The sequence below is a fragment of the Chionomys nivalis genome, chromosome 5 (genome assembly GCF_950005125.1).
Source record: "Chionomys nivalis chromosome 5, mChiNiv1.1, whole genome shotgun sequence".
Classification (NCBI taxonomy): Eukaryota; Metazoa; Chordata; class Mammalia; order Rodentia; family Cricetidae; genus Chionomys; species Chionomys nivalis.
Window position 1 is genome coordinate 55,730,294 of NC_080090.1, and position 14,783 is coordinate 55,745,076.

The 14,783-nt window shown below is 36.5% G+C and overlaps 1 protein-coding gene across 4 annotated transcripts in view; it reads left to right on the forward strand.

Moving 5' to 3' along the window:
* The window catches only part of Dcaf6 (DDB1 and CUL4 associated factor 6), a 117,225-nt gene that overhangs the window by 81,023 nt on the left and 21,419 nt on the right, over window positions 1–14,783 (forward strand). For all 4 annotated transcript variants that reach the window (XM_057769844.1, XM_057769845.1, XM_057769846.1 and 1 more), the window contains 4 exons: window positions 6,954–7,071; window positions 12,049–12,164; window positions 12,691–12,759; window positions 12,981–13,299. In XM_057769844.1, coding sequence (XP_057625827.1) covers window positions 6,954–7,071; window positions 12,049–12,164; window positions 12,691–12,759; window positions 12,981–13,299 — 622 coding nt within the window. The remainder of the gene's footprint in view (window positions 1–6,953; window positions 7,072–12,048; window positions 12,165–12,690; window positions 12,760–12,980; window positions 13,300–14,783) is intronic.

Sequence of the window (14,783 nt, forward strand, 5' to 3'; positions counted from 1 at the left end):
AAACTGGGTTGGTAACAACTTACCCTACCAGTACCTTCCTCTGAGGAGGAACTCACTCACTCCTGTAAGGTTACATTAACCCACTGGTGAGGACTCTGTATTCATGATCCTCCCTATACTGCTGCATAGACAGACAGTGATGTATTTAATTATCCAAAAAAATTAATCATTTAGATTGAAATTGAACATTATTAGTAGCCGTTTTATCTTTGGTAAGTACCTCATAAAGAAATCTAGGAAGTACTGTGAGAAATAAGCGATATGGAAAGTGCTTGATCACCTAGATGGTGATAAATGCACATTCTACAGCATAAGTATCAAACTTTAAAAGAAGAAAAACATGTAGTCAGAGGTCTGACTTTGCTGCCTGGACTGATTGTGCTCAGACAATCCTGTTTCAGCCTCCAAGATAGCTGGGACTACAAGAGCATATTCCCCATTCCTGACTTTGTCTCAGTAGTACCTACTTCCTTTCATCAATTTGCTTTCAAAATAAAATTATAAGAAAAAAACAAATAACACATTGTTATATGAGAAATACTTTATCATATTTATAAAATTTAAAGTTGTAGACAAACATATGGGTGGTTCTCCTATGCTAATTATGGGCAGCCACAATGATATCTATGATGCATACTGTATAATATATATCATTTATATGTATATCCATATGTGTGAATATATTATATATATGTATATAAAACACATATAGATATATTTGTGCACATATATGTGCATATATGTGTGTATATATGTGGGTGTGCATGTATCTACATATATGGTATGTGTGTATATACATATATGTAATATGTAATCATATATATAATTTTATTTTGAGACGGGTCTCACTATGTAGCTCTTGTTCATCTAACTCTTTCTATGTAGACTAGGCTGTCCTTTGAACTCACAGAGAACTGCCTGCCTCTGCCTCTTCAATGTGGGATAAAGGTGTGTGCTACCATCTCCCCTTTGAGTAATATATTTTTTAAAGAGTTTGGGACTCAGTATGTTCTCCATGCTGGTCCTAAACTAAATTTAAGTATTCCTGAGTACCTGAGACTATAGGCATGTGTAGCATGCCTAGGAAAGTGATACATTTAATAAGAATTTAATTTTTCTTTTTACTTCTGTATCTAATTGTTATGCTTATTGTTCTTAAGAGAAAATTCTTATTTATTATTTATAATATAAAATTATTATATTATTATATAAAATTATATTAAACTTACAAATATCTCTTTAGATATTTAAGCCAATAGGTTTTTTCATTTCATTTTATTTTTTCAATGTTTTCTTTTTGGATGAAAGTTAGCTTGGGGGAGGGTGTAAGAAAGTGGTTGTGTATGAGCTAAAGTCTGTCATGACTGAGCAGATTACCTTATACTTACTATTGTGATATCATAGGTAGAAGGTGATAACTAAAAATCACTTGGGGGTAATTTTACCTAAGTGGGCTTCCTGTGGTGTGAAAGCACTGACTTATAGGAGACAAGTGGGTACTCGGAACCTAGCAAAACTGATTTTACCGGGCTGGAGAGATGGCTCAGAGGTTAAGAGCATTGCCTGCTCTTCCAAAGGTCCTGAGTTCAATTCCCAGCAACCACATGGTGGCTCACAACCATCTGTAATGGGGTCTGGTGCCCTCTTCTGGCCTGCAGGCATACACACAGACAGACTATTGTATACATAATAGATAAATAAATATTTAAAAAAAAAACTGATTTTACCAATTCTTCTGTGGTAGATTGGGAAGTGTAAAATTGGATTTGCCATTAATTAAATATATATTTGCTTTAAAATCATACATCATACTCATATACTATTACAAAATTGAAATTTTACTATTGTCATGAGAATGTTACATTAATGTGTACTTGCACAACACTGAGGATTGACACCAGGACCTTGTGCATACACTAAGGAAGAGCTATATCCCTGCCCTTTATTATTCCTATTTGTGATTTTTTTATTTTTTGAGATTATAATGTAATTACATCATGCCCCCTGCTTTCCTTTCTCTGTGTTTTTTTTTTTTTTTTAAATGACAGAGTCTAAGCTACGCAGCCTAACCTCACCCTTGAGATCATCCTCCCTCTACCTTTTCAATAGCTGGGCTTACTGCACTGTCATGTCTGGTTTAAGTAGTATTTTAGGTAGCCATCAAATACGGGGTGAATTTTTTTATTTTTATTTTATTTTATTTTTTGTTTGTTTGTTTTTTGAGACAGGGTTTCTCTGTGGCTTTGGAGCCTGTCCTGGAACTAGCTCTGTAGACCAGGCTGGTCTTGAACTCACAGAGATCCACCTGTCTCTGCCTCCCGAGTGCTGGGATTAAAGGCGTGTGTCACCATCGCCCGGCAATTTTTTTATTTTTAATAAGGATGTTTGAAGCCTTTTAAATTAATGAGAAATGTTAGTTTGGTATTTACCACCCAGAACACATCTGTGAGTCGTATGTTTTAAATTTGGTGGACAGAAGAGAGTGAAACGAGACTTCACACCAGGTTCTGGGCTTTTGTTAGGTTTGCCATCTACCAGCTGGTTATTTGAAATGAATTTTTTTATTTCATGTTAGTTTTATTCTTCTATTAATCAGTCATTTTCTATGCTTCTAACTTAGTTATTTTCTAATTTAGCATTGTCTCTGATAATAGTTGACATCTACTAAGTCTATATGTGATCAGCAGTATGTTAAGAATTTTGCTTACTTCTGAGCCAGGTGTGGTAGCACATACCTTTAGTCCAGCATTCAGGAATTAGAGGAAGGTGGCTCTCTAAATTCAGGACAGTCTGCTCTACATAGTTCTAAGACAGCCAGGATTACATAAAGAGAACTTGGAAGGGGAGAGAGGAGAAAGAGGAAGGGAGGGAGGGAGGGAGGGAGGGAGGGAGGGAGGGAGGAAGGAAGGAAGGAAGGAAGGAAGGAAGGAAGGAAGGAAGGAAGGAAGGAAGGAAGGAGAGAGGGGGCGAGGGGGGAGGAAAGAAGGGATTTCACTTCTGTCACCTCCTATATTTTCATAATATAATGAGGATATTATCATTGTTATTTTCTCTTGTAGGAATCAAGACTCAAAGACACATATAAAAACAAGTAAAATAGTTGAGCCATAATCTGTTTGTATGGGTTAGGATGGATAGGCAGGTAGATAGATATTTAGTTAGAGCTAATACTCTGTGATCACAACACTGAATTAATAATATTGAATTAATCATATAATAATAATAATAATAATAATAATAATAATAATAATAATAGCAACAGCCTAAACACTTCATATCACACTTTTTGTACCAAACATTGCTTTGAACCGTTGTTAGTTCCCTTACTCCCCACGGCATCCTTATGGAGGAGGTACACTTACCTTCGGTCTCCAGACGATGAAACTACAGCAGAGGAAAGTTAGGAAACTGCACACAGCTAGCAAATGTTAGGAACATGATAAGCAGCCAGGCTCTGCCATGTATGGTTATGAATACTGTGTCCTTCCACATCTGACAGTAAAAAACTGTATTGTGGGAAGTATTAAAGAAAATGTGTATATTAGGTAATGAGTTTTGAAATAGTTTTTAGAATGTGTTTGCTGTTCCTATTTAAAACAACTAAACAAGGTAGAGGAAATCTAAATGCTTATAAATATCCTTTAAATGGTATAAAAACAAATCATTAGTTTGTAGGTCTTTGAAGTATTTTTCATAGAAAATTTTAGCATAAAATATGCATTTTTATTGCACACAGTGAATTATATCTATTTACAATATTTTATTATATATTATGTGCATGTGTGTTTTGTCTGCATGTATGTCTGTGTGCCATGCGTGTGCCTAGTGCCCATGGAGGCCAAGGGAGTCAAGGATTCTCTGGAACTGGAGTTACAGATGGTTGTGAATTTCCATGTTGGTGCTGAGAATTAAATGCAGGTCCTCTGCAAGAGCAGCCAGTGCTCTTATTCTCTTAGACATTCCTCCAGTCCCCAATCACATCCATTCTTAGCTAAGGAATCGACATTCTCAGAAAACCCATCTTAATAAGTTGTGTATAGTCATGCAAAGCAGCATAACCCAAGAAGAATGAAATGAGGAGAGTTAGAAACAAATGCTAATCCTTGGTTATTAACGCACACTAGAACTTCGTTTGCAGAAGTCAAATTCTGTATTGTGTAGTGTTTCTACCAGAGACACAATTTATGTGCAGCTATATAGAAATCATTCAACTCAGGAATCTGAAGTTTGAGTACCTAATAAAAGAGTCCATTCCATTTATACAGCGATTGGCCAGGTTTAGCCAAGGCTGATGAGTTCCTTAAGAGTTGAAAGGGAAAGTGTCAATCAGCTATTCTCATTTTATGATTGTATGAATATTGTCCCATTTTATGACTGTGCTTGAATAATTTTATAGTAGGTGACTCTAGGAAAGAAATTGACACTGGTTTTGGTTGTCTGGAGACTACTTGCTGGGGAGAGTTTGGCAGGCTGGTATATAAATGTTAATGAAATATTTCTGCACTGTTCCCTCTCCTCCTTGCTTTTGTTTACTACATTCCTGTAGTAATAGTATATGAAATATGTAACTGTCTTTTTCATTTTCTTCAAAAAGAATTTTGTTGGGTTTTTTTCTTGTAGGAGAGAGGTTAGGGGGTTACCCATGAAGCCCAGAAGAGGGTGTTAGATCCCATAGAGCTAGAGTTACAGGAAGTTATGAGACATCCAACATGGGTTCTGGGAATTGAACTCAGGTCCTCTAGGAGAGCAGTACACTTGCTCATAAACATACCCTCCCCGTCCCCCCCCCCCCCCCGTTTCCCTCAGGACAGGGTCTCACTAGGTAGCCTTGGCTGGTCTGGAACTTGCAATGTAGACCAGGCTGACCTTGAACTCAGATCCACCTGCCTCTGCCTCCCTGGCATGGGTTTAATGATGTGTGCCACCATACCCTTTATTCCTTCCTTACCTTAGAGGAAAAATAAATAGCAACATATTTTATAAAATGTTCTGAGAACACCAGATCTAGCTCTGCCTGTGTTCTTGATCACCCCAGGCTTTATTTAGTTTCAGTTACAGCAACCTTAAAACAATAGTGTCTTTATTATCAATGGGATGAAAATCTCAATTGCATAACTAAAGAACAAAGTCATTTGTCTGGACAAATGACTAACAACTATAAATTTACTCAAGAGTAAAAGACTAGACAGATGTAAATCTCATTCTTGATATTTTCCAGGGTTTTACTGGAAAGTTTTGTGGTTTTACTGGAATGCTGTTCTGTAAAATGTCTCCTCTAAGACCCTTGTACAGTACTGAGGTGCTGACATTGTTATAGGCCTGCTTTGGTGGTGCGCACCATTAGTCCCAGCACTTGGGAGGCAGAGGAAGGCTGATCTCTGTGAGTTCATCTCAGCCTGGTATGCAGAGTGAATTCTCAGTTAACCAAGGCTCCAAGGTGAGACACTGATGAAAGAGAGGGGGGAGAGAGGGGGAGAGTACATTATTATGGATTATTAGTTCATTCCTAGTAGCTGTTTATATTAAAATGGGGTCCAAAAAATAGAATAGAACTAAAGTGATTTTTATAATTTGGGATGCCAGCTTTTGTCTTTACACTTTTATTTTAAAATAAGAATTAATCATGTAAGTTAAGATTCCTCACAGGTTAGAACTTAAAATGAAGTGTAAGCATTGAGCTTTTTCGGTTCCCTTGTCCTTTGGGGCATGCTCTCTCCTTTCTGCTCCAGTAGTTAATTGAAATGCTGTTATGTTTCCTGGTTATAAGCTAGACCAGAGGTTCTGTGAGATTCTTTCAGTAAGTGCTCCAGTATCTTCAAAAGTAAAGAGAAGGTATGTTCTTCAAGTTAAGACCCTGCATGGGCCTGTGTATCCCATGTTTATTCCCTGTGTATTCTCATGTTTCCACAAGCTGTTCATGACCATCAAATGGGAAGTTTTTAAGTTCTGTTGGATTTCTGTCCTTGGTTATCCTTTCACTCTTTGGGGAAAGGGCTGTGAATAGTCTCTACAGTTTCTGTGCCTTTGATTTGCCATTATGTTTGATTGATTAATTGATTAATTTAGAGACAGGATCTTACTAAACAGCCTTGGCAGGCTTAGGACTCACTATATGTACCAGGTTGAACTCAAATTGAGAGCAATTCACTTGTCTTTGTCTCTTGAATGCTGGGGTTACAGATGTATGCAGACATGCCCAGCCAAATATGAAGTTTTTCTTTTTGAAAGACGGTCTCATTCTGTAGGCCAGCTGGCCTGTTTTTAACTGTAGAACACAGGCTGGCCCTGAAATCTTGGAAGCCCTCCTGTCTTTGCCTCCTAAGTGCTGGGATTACAGGTGTGAGCACCATGCCCACCTTTATTTGCCATTTTGAAAAAGATATTATATATTGTAGAATACCCTATAAATTTTAAGGTGAAATTATTGTCCATTACTAAGAAATACCTTCTTTGCAAGATCAGTTAAGAATAAAAGCTGAATTTATCATAAAATATTGAAGCAGTTTTAGAAAATGTCAAAGTATAGTACACTGCTGCCTTGCCAAGAACTCAGCAGCTTCTGCCTGAGCAGCTCTGTGCAGAGCCTTGAGCCCTTTCATCTTTCTTACACTCTAGCCGCTGCTAATCCTTCTGGTGTTCAAGCAACTAAAAAGTAAATCATGGGTATTTTTAAGTAAGGTGCCAGTTTATTATGTACGTAATTGCATGTTAATACCTTTTGATTCCTTAATGAAAGGGTATGGTTTTCAGTGTATTTGATTTCCCTCTAAATCTGAGGGAGCCATGTATACCATGATAGAAATTAATAATGTTGTTTTGAAGTTTAAAGGAGAAACTAACATGAATAAAAATTATGACAAGAACAACCTAACTTAAGTTTTAAATTTTAGGAAATGTCATATTTTTTTACTGGTTTCAGAGACTTTTTCAAATGTTTTAAACACAATTTTCAGATAACAATAATGAAAGGCTGAGCCCCAAGCCAGGGACAGGTGAACCAGTTTTAAGTTTGCACTACAGCACAGAAGGAACAACTACAAGCACAATAAAGCTGAACTTTACAGATGAATGGTAAGTTGACATGTTTGTGAAGACGTTCTTAGCTGTTTTTGTAGAATTATACTAGATCTGCTCTTTCTGTACTTTATGTTTTGTTTTTGCTATACTGTATTGGTTGTGAAACCGTAGTCTGCCTTAAATTCCTTGAAGAACTTGTAAATACACAGAATAGCGCTCTGCAGGGAGAGCTCATTGTCAGTGGATCAGAGCCCTTGTGCAAGCATGAGGACACGAGTCGGAGCCCCTAGCAGCCATGTAAAAAGCTGAGCACGGCTGCACATGCTTGTATATGCCTGTAACCCTAGCACTGGGGGCAGAGAATGGCGATCCCTTGAGCTCACCAAGGAGCTTCCTGTTCAGTTCAAGCCGGTAGCTAGATAGTGACAGAGGAAGACTCCTAACCTCTTCTAGCACGTGTACGTGTCACACACATACACACACAACACACCTATGTGCACACAAAACAAAATGAATCAAACTCAAAAAAGCCTACACGTGCCGGGCGATGGTGGCGCACGCCTTTAATCCCAGCACTCGGGAGGCAGAGGCAGGCGGATCTCTGTGAGTTCGAGACCAGCCTGGTCTACAGAGCTAGTTCCAGGACAGGCACCAAAGCCACAGAGAAACCCTGTCTCGAAAAACCAAAAAAAAAAAAAAACCAAAAAAAAAAAACCTACACGTCAATAAATTCCACCTGCTGATTGGGTGTGAAGCCAGGCCCAAGAATTTACATTTCTAAAAATGTAGCTAATTATATTTGTAATCCTGGGATGTTTGTTCTGATAAAAAACACAAACAATAATATAATCACCTACATTAAAGTATTTTAGTCTTTGTTCTCTCTGTGTGTGTGTGTGTGTATGTATGTATACATATATATGTTTTGCATTTTATAACATAGTTTTCATTATGCTGAGGATACCCCATTCTGCATTTGTTAAACTTAACTTTATAGCAAGCATCATTAACTGTAACTAAACATTATTTTCCTTTGGTTACTTGTACTAATTGTTATTTTACTAGTCCATCCAGTTGGGATGTTCTAGATTACTTATTTATTCTCTTTTAATTGAAAAATGAACTTATTATTTTTAGCCTATTGAGGGAAAAGTCCTTTTTCAAACTTTTTTTCTTTTTTTACTTTCATCATTATATCTGTGAGATATATTTCCAGAGATAACTATATTTAGATCAAAAGATGCTGCCAATTTATTTTTAAAGGGCTTTCTCTTTTTATATTTTAGTAAGTTTGTGAACAAACATATTTTATTCTTCTGTTTAATATATTTTTAATCATGATTTTTAAATAATTTTACTTGTTATGTAATTTATTATTAGAAAAGTTTAACTTTTATACTCATCTAATGCTATATATGTTGTCTGTAATGACATTTCTAATTTTGTTCATATATTTATTTAGCTAATTCTTACATTTAAAAAACCAATTTATGTAAACATTTTATTTTTTCCCACTGTCTAGAGGCCTTTTGGTTGAGCATTATCCAAATATTTTTATTTAACTTTGTTTAATTTGCAATTTATAAATGTTTGGTGACAATAGGTTATTTCTAAATATATAATTATGTGCTGGAATAATTATATAAAGCATTATATAGTATGTATATCAATTATTTATAATAACATGTAATAAGTCATGTTAATATATTAAATTTATACAAATACATCATATACTGTTATACTAACATAAGGTGTATTATGTGCAAATTATATATCGCATGTTCATATATTATTAACATATAATTTTATGTTGTATGATTGATTAATATATGGTTATATGTTAATTTATTCAGTTCACTGACCTCTGTGTGTGTATATTTGAATGTATTTTACAACAAAACCTGATTAAATAGGATTTCAAATGTTGTTGAAGATCTTCTGTGTGCCAAGGGTGGTTCTAGACATTGGAAATGCATAAGAAAAAAATGTTTTTTTAAAAAAATCTGTGCCCTCTGGAACTTACATTCTAGGTGGACGAAGCGGACAGTAAGTACACTAAATAAGTATACAGTGTAGCATTTGGAAGGTACTAAATTCTGTGGAAGAAAATAGAGCAGATAAGGACAATCGGGAAACCTAGGGAAGGTCAGTCATCAGTGAGAAGAGGACCTGCATGCAGGGGAAGGACGTCTGAGGCAGAGAGACATCCTGCCCAACATTTGAGCAAGTCAGGTCTGGGTGTGCAGGGATCTTTCCGGAAGTTCATGTATGTGAAGTGGAGCGAACAGAGGAGAGACAAAGGAGCAACAGATAAGATCAGCCAGGAAAATGAGGAGGGTGTTTAAAAACACAAAAGATATTTTTGGTTCTTGTGTTCACATTGTACCATAGTAGAAACCAATGCCAGTTAAAAAGACTCTAGCCATAAGCAGAGTAAACATTAGCTATGGGCTGTGCCAGAATGGGAGCAGCAGAGGTTGTCAAGAATCCAATTGTAGGTGTGTGTTTGAAGATTAAGTCAGTGGAGTTTCTTGATGACCCCAAGTGTTTTACTATAGCATTTAAAGCATGATGTCTGGGCTCTGTTCCATGATATAAAATTTAACATGAGGTTCTCATATTTATTATTTGCTCCCTATCTTCTTTACTCTCACCTTTCTATACAAGACTGCCTTCTTGGGAAGAATGTCTTCAGACAATTCTAAGTTTGATTCTCTTTTTTCTTGAATGCTAATTTCACTTAAAAATTACTATATATTGTCATTTATTAGTTTATCAAATACTACCATTTTTATTTTTTAAAATATTCAGCTTATATTGTTGAGAAGGCAGAACATTATAAACTATTCATATTTCCTTTATTTTAGTATGTGTGTTGCTTTTTGTTTTTAGTTTCTTTAAAGACAGAGAGGCAGTCGAGTACACTATAACTTGACAGCCTGAGGAATCTCTCTAAATCCGTTTTCTAAAATGGAAATGGACATTTAAAAAAAAAAACTATTTCTAAGGTTTGTTGTAAAGATTTAACAGGATTTTTGTAGAAAAAGTACCTTAACCTTAGCACATTTTGCATATGGTAAGACCCCCATAGGTGTGCTCTCCAGCCTTTCTTGTTGGCCTGTGAGAGCCATGGTAGAAGCAGGTGGGGGTGACCGCATTTGTTTTGCACCTTGTCACCTTGTTTCCCAAGTTCGGTGTTTGTTTTCCAGTTTATTCACAGCATTTACAGTTTCTGCCTGTAATCTTCATGCTTTAAAAAGCCCGTTCTTCCCAGAGTTAGGGAAAACCTTCTCTCATCTTACTTTTGTGTTTTGTCTAGTTTTATAGTAAAAATACCTACTTATTAATTCGGGATTTTTTTTCTAGCAAGTGTGATGCTGAGCTATAGCACTGGCTCTCCACATGATGTCCCTTTGTCCCAGTGCCGTTTGTTGTGTAGGCTTCTCATTTCACTGTGGTCTAGAATACCGTAATGTAACTTTTCCATTAGTGGATCTTTTCCTAAGTTAGTACCATAATATTTTAATCGTCATAACTATTGTACTCTAGCATTGTATTTATAGCTTTCTCAGTGAGGGAAAAAACTGTAGCATATTTGGTTTTATTTACCACAGTGGCTTTGTATTCTCTCCTGGTTAGAAAGACATTTTCAGGGGCTTGAAAGACAGCTCATCAGTCAAGGACATTTGCTGTTTTTCCAGAGGACCTGGGTTTGGTTTTTAGCACTCATTTGGTGGCTCACAAAAATCTGTAACTCCATATCCAAAGGATCAGATGCACTCTTCTGGTTGCTTCACAAACCAGACACCCATGTGGTAGGTACATAGACATCCATGCCGGCAAAATAACCATATATTAAAAATAAGAAGGAAGAAAGAAAAAGATACGTTCTTTAAAGAAAAAAGAAACAGCATAAAATATTTAACTGAAATGATCCTATTGCGACAACACTTTAGGCTGGTTCACAATCCTCCTGACATTTTTTTTTTGTGTGCAAAAATACCCATGTAGGTACATATTATTCTTTAAAATAATATCATATTTTATCCATATTTTAAAAAATATGAAAGTGACTTTTGTAATTTGCTTAAAAGGAATTTTGCAAAATCTTTGGCAAAAGTCCCTAGTAATTTGCCTTTTTACATTTGTTTGTTTTCTGCATGTGTATAGATGTGTGGGTGTCCATTATGGCACAGATATGGAAGCCTAAGACACCCTTAGGTCATCAAATTCCAGGCATCAGGATTGACAACAAGCACTTCATCCACCGAGCCATCTCGCCGGCTGTAAATTTGATTTTCCTATCTCAGACTGTTATACAGATGTCATAGTCTTCCTCTTTCCTTGTCGACCTCCCCTATACATAGGCATGATTTCTTACGGAATACATACTAAAAATTAGTTTTTATTTTATTGCTATAGCCATAAATGATAATGGGACTATGGCCATCATCAGATGGGTATTAAAACTGAAATAGAAAATATAATTTTTTTTTTACAAAACTGTAATGCTCTGTAAACACACACACACACACACACACACACACACACACACACCAGGACTGACAATGTTTCACTGGAGGCTTCCAGTCATCTCAATTTTTAAACATATACAACATTAGAGTATAAGAGGGGGGGTATGATTAAATTCTATAAAATCATTAATTCTGTAGATAGAAAGGGAAATGATATAATTCACTTAAAATTCAGTGGAAACTGGGACTGAAGGTGTGACATTAGCATGTATGAAGTCCTTTGTTTGATTCTACACACATGCACATACACACACATTAAGGGGCATGTAGAAATGTGTAGCAGACAAGAAGCATCAAAATAGTGAATTAAAGTGCCCTCATCTTAAAATCTTTCTAAGATGATGTGTGCTGGAAGCCATCATGATTTCTTTTTTTTTAAAAAATCAAGTACTTATGTTCTGAATTTTATAATATGCTTTTAAGTTGTAAAATATAAAGTTAAATCAAAATTCTTTTGTTAACTTTTGGTAGAATCACGTATCTTCTTGTAATACAGGAGCAGTACAGCCTCAAGTTCCAGAGGAAATGGGAACCATTGCAAATCTGAGGGTCAGGAGGAACCCTCGGTCCCACAGAGTTCTACGCAAGCCCCTGAAGGAGACAGTGAAACAGGTTAGGTTATTTTTTTTTCTCTAAGCAGAAACCTCAGTGCTGAATAGCCACCTTTTCTTTTCTACTCCCCAACAATGGTCCATTTTTGTTTGTTCTCTGTAGAGTGAGATTTTGTTTTACTTTTAAAATGTATTATGTGGGGAAATGCTTGTGGAGGTCAGAGGACAACTTTGTGAAGTCTGCTCCCTCCTTCCACTAGTGATCAAGTTCGGGTTTCCAGGCTTGCATTTAGCAAGTGTCTTTACCCTCTGAACCATTTTGTCGGGCTCTGGGGTGAGATTTTATTTGAATGTTGAAGGTTTCTATCACCCAGACAGAATTAAGAGCCATTTATTTAAAGGAATGTGGAATGTTATGGTTATATTTATTTTTCTCTTTAAAAGCTATATTTAATGATGATGAGATTTATTTGAATGTCAAAGGTTTCTATCACAGAATTAAGAGACATTTATTTAAGGGAATGTTGGGGTGTTATGTTTATTTTTCTTTAAAAACTAGATTTAATGATAATTTTGTTTAACTCTAGGAGCTCCTGAAGAACTATCAGAGAAAGGAACATTTTCAGAAAACCTCACTCAAAACCAGATAGATATAGGTGAGTTGTCTCTGTCTTTAGGAAACTGGCTCATAGACAAACCTAAACAGTGTTAATCTGTATAAATCTCTCCGGAGGAAAAGGTCACTTCCAAACGATAGCTGTGCCATTTTCCTGTCTTTTAAGGGAATCAGACTTAATATTAGAACATGTCAGTTCCTATGTTAATTATGTAATGATAAACACATGACTAACTTATACACGACTTTGTTCTCTGACAGCACAATCTACTAACCTCCCAGCTGAGCCATTGGATCCTAATTCGGGAGAAAGGAACGACCCACCTCCTGACAGCCCGTGTGGGGTTCCAGAAGTTACTTTGTCTGAAACAGGCAAGGAGGCTTCCGAGCAGACTGGCACTGAGAGTGTTACCAGTCAGACTAGCACCAATCCTGAGCTCCCATCTCAAACAGAAGCCATCGAGCCTTTAGCTCACGAAGACACAGCAACCAGGGACTCTGCTCTCCAGGACACAGATGACAGTGATGATGACCCAGTCCTGATCCCCGGTGCGAGATATCGAGCAGCACCTGGTGATAGGTTGGTATGTTTTTAATTAGCATAGAATATAAAATATGTAATTCACAAGAGCTTGTTTGAAGCCAAATGAGAGGCTCTTCATTTTTACAGTTGTTTCAAGAGGTGTCACAATCATATATGACACACAGAATATTAAAACCGCAAATGATTCTACATATTCTTTGAGCAAACTGTATGAAGAAGTGAACAGAAAGTGTATGTGCTCAGTATCTTCTGCCACTGAAGCTTATACCTCAGTGTGGACCAAGAGAGGGGATGTTGACAATGACTGCCGGGATGATTATGAGGCCGAGGGGACATTTAGTGTTGTCAGATTGTCCTGTAGAGATTATGACTCTTGGTTTTTGTTTGTTTATTGAAATGGGAGTTGCACTGGGTAGCCCTGGCTGGCCTGGAAGTTGGTCTGTAGACCAGGCTGACCTTGAACTCACAGAGATTCATTTGCCTCTGCCTCCCAAGTGCTGGGATTAAAGGTATGCACTACTAAGCCTGATTTTTATTTTATTTTTGTTTGTTTGTTTGGTTTTTGCATTTTGAGACAGGGTTTCTCTGTGTAGCCTTGTCTGTCCTGGAACTCACTCTATAGATCAGGCTGGCCTTCAGGCTAGCCTTGAATTCTCAGGGATTCACCACCTGTTTTTATTTTAATGTTACTTTTTTTTTCTTTTTTGTTCTCTCTGGTAGTATGAGTGTTCTCTTTTGAGGAATACTATGTTTTTCATAATGTAATAACTCAATTAGGAAAATGAAAAAGTACAATGGGTAATAAATATTGTAGCAATACTAGAGAATTGAATTGTTATTATATTTGTATGATTTTTTTCCATTCTTTGATTATATGAACAGAAGGAAGCATTTTATTTTCGGAGGTAAAATACCTTTTAATATCTTTTAAAATCACTAGGCCTGGTGATGCAGGCCTGTAATCACAGCTACTTGGGAGGTTGCAACAAGAGGATCCCAAGTTCCAGGTCTGTCTACGAAGCTTAGTGAGGCTGTCACAAAATAAGAAGTCAAAGGAAAGAGGTGGGAATTGCACTCACTTGCTAGCATGTGGGAGGCCCATGTTCACCCTCTGGTACCCAAGGAAGGATAGTGTGTTGTATCCCATATATATGGGAAACTACCTGTATGATTAGTACTCTCTTACCTCATTGTTCCATAAAATCCAGTTTTATCGTTGAAGTCCTAATTCACACAGGAATGAAGTTCTGTTGGACCATTTCAGATACTTATGTGTTGAACAGACTTTTACCAAACAATCAGTTTACATTTTTGATATAATTAACAAGATTATATATTATACATGTATAATGAGAAGATTAGTATACCATTAAAACTTACAATCTAGCCAGGCATGGTAGCACATACCTGTAATCTGAGTACTTAGAAGGCTGAGGCAGAAGAATTTGTTTGCATTTAAGACCAGCTTTTAACTACATAAAGCATTACAGAGTAACCTCGGATAAAGAATGAAATACATT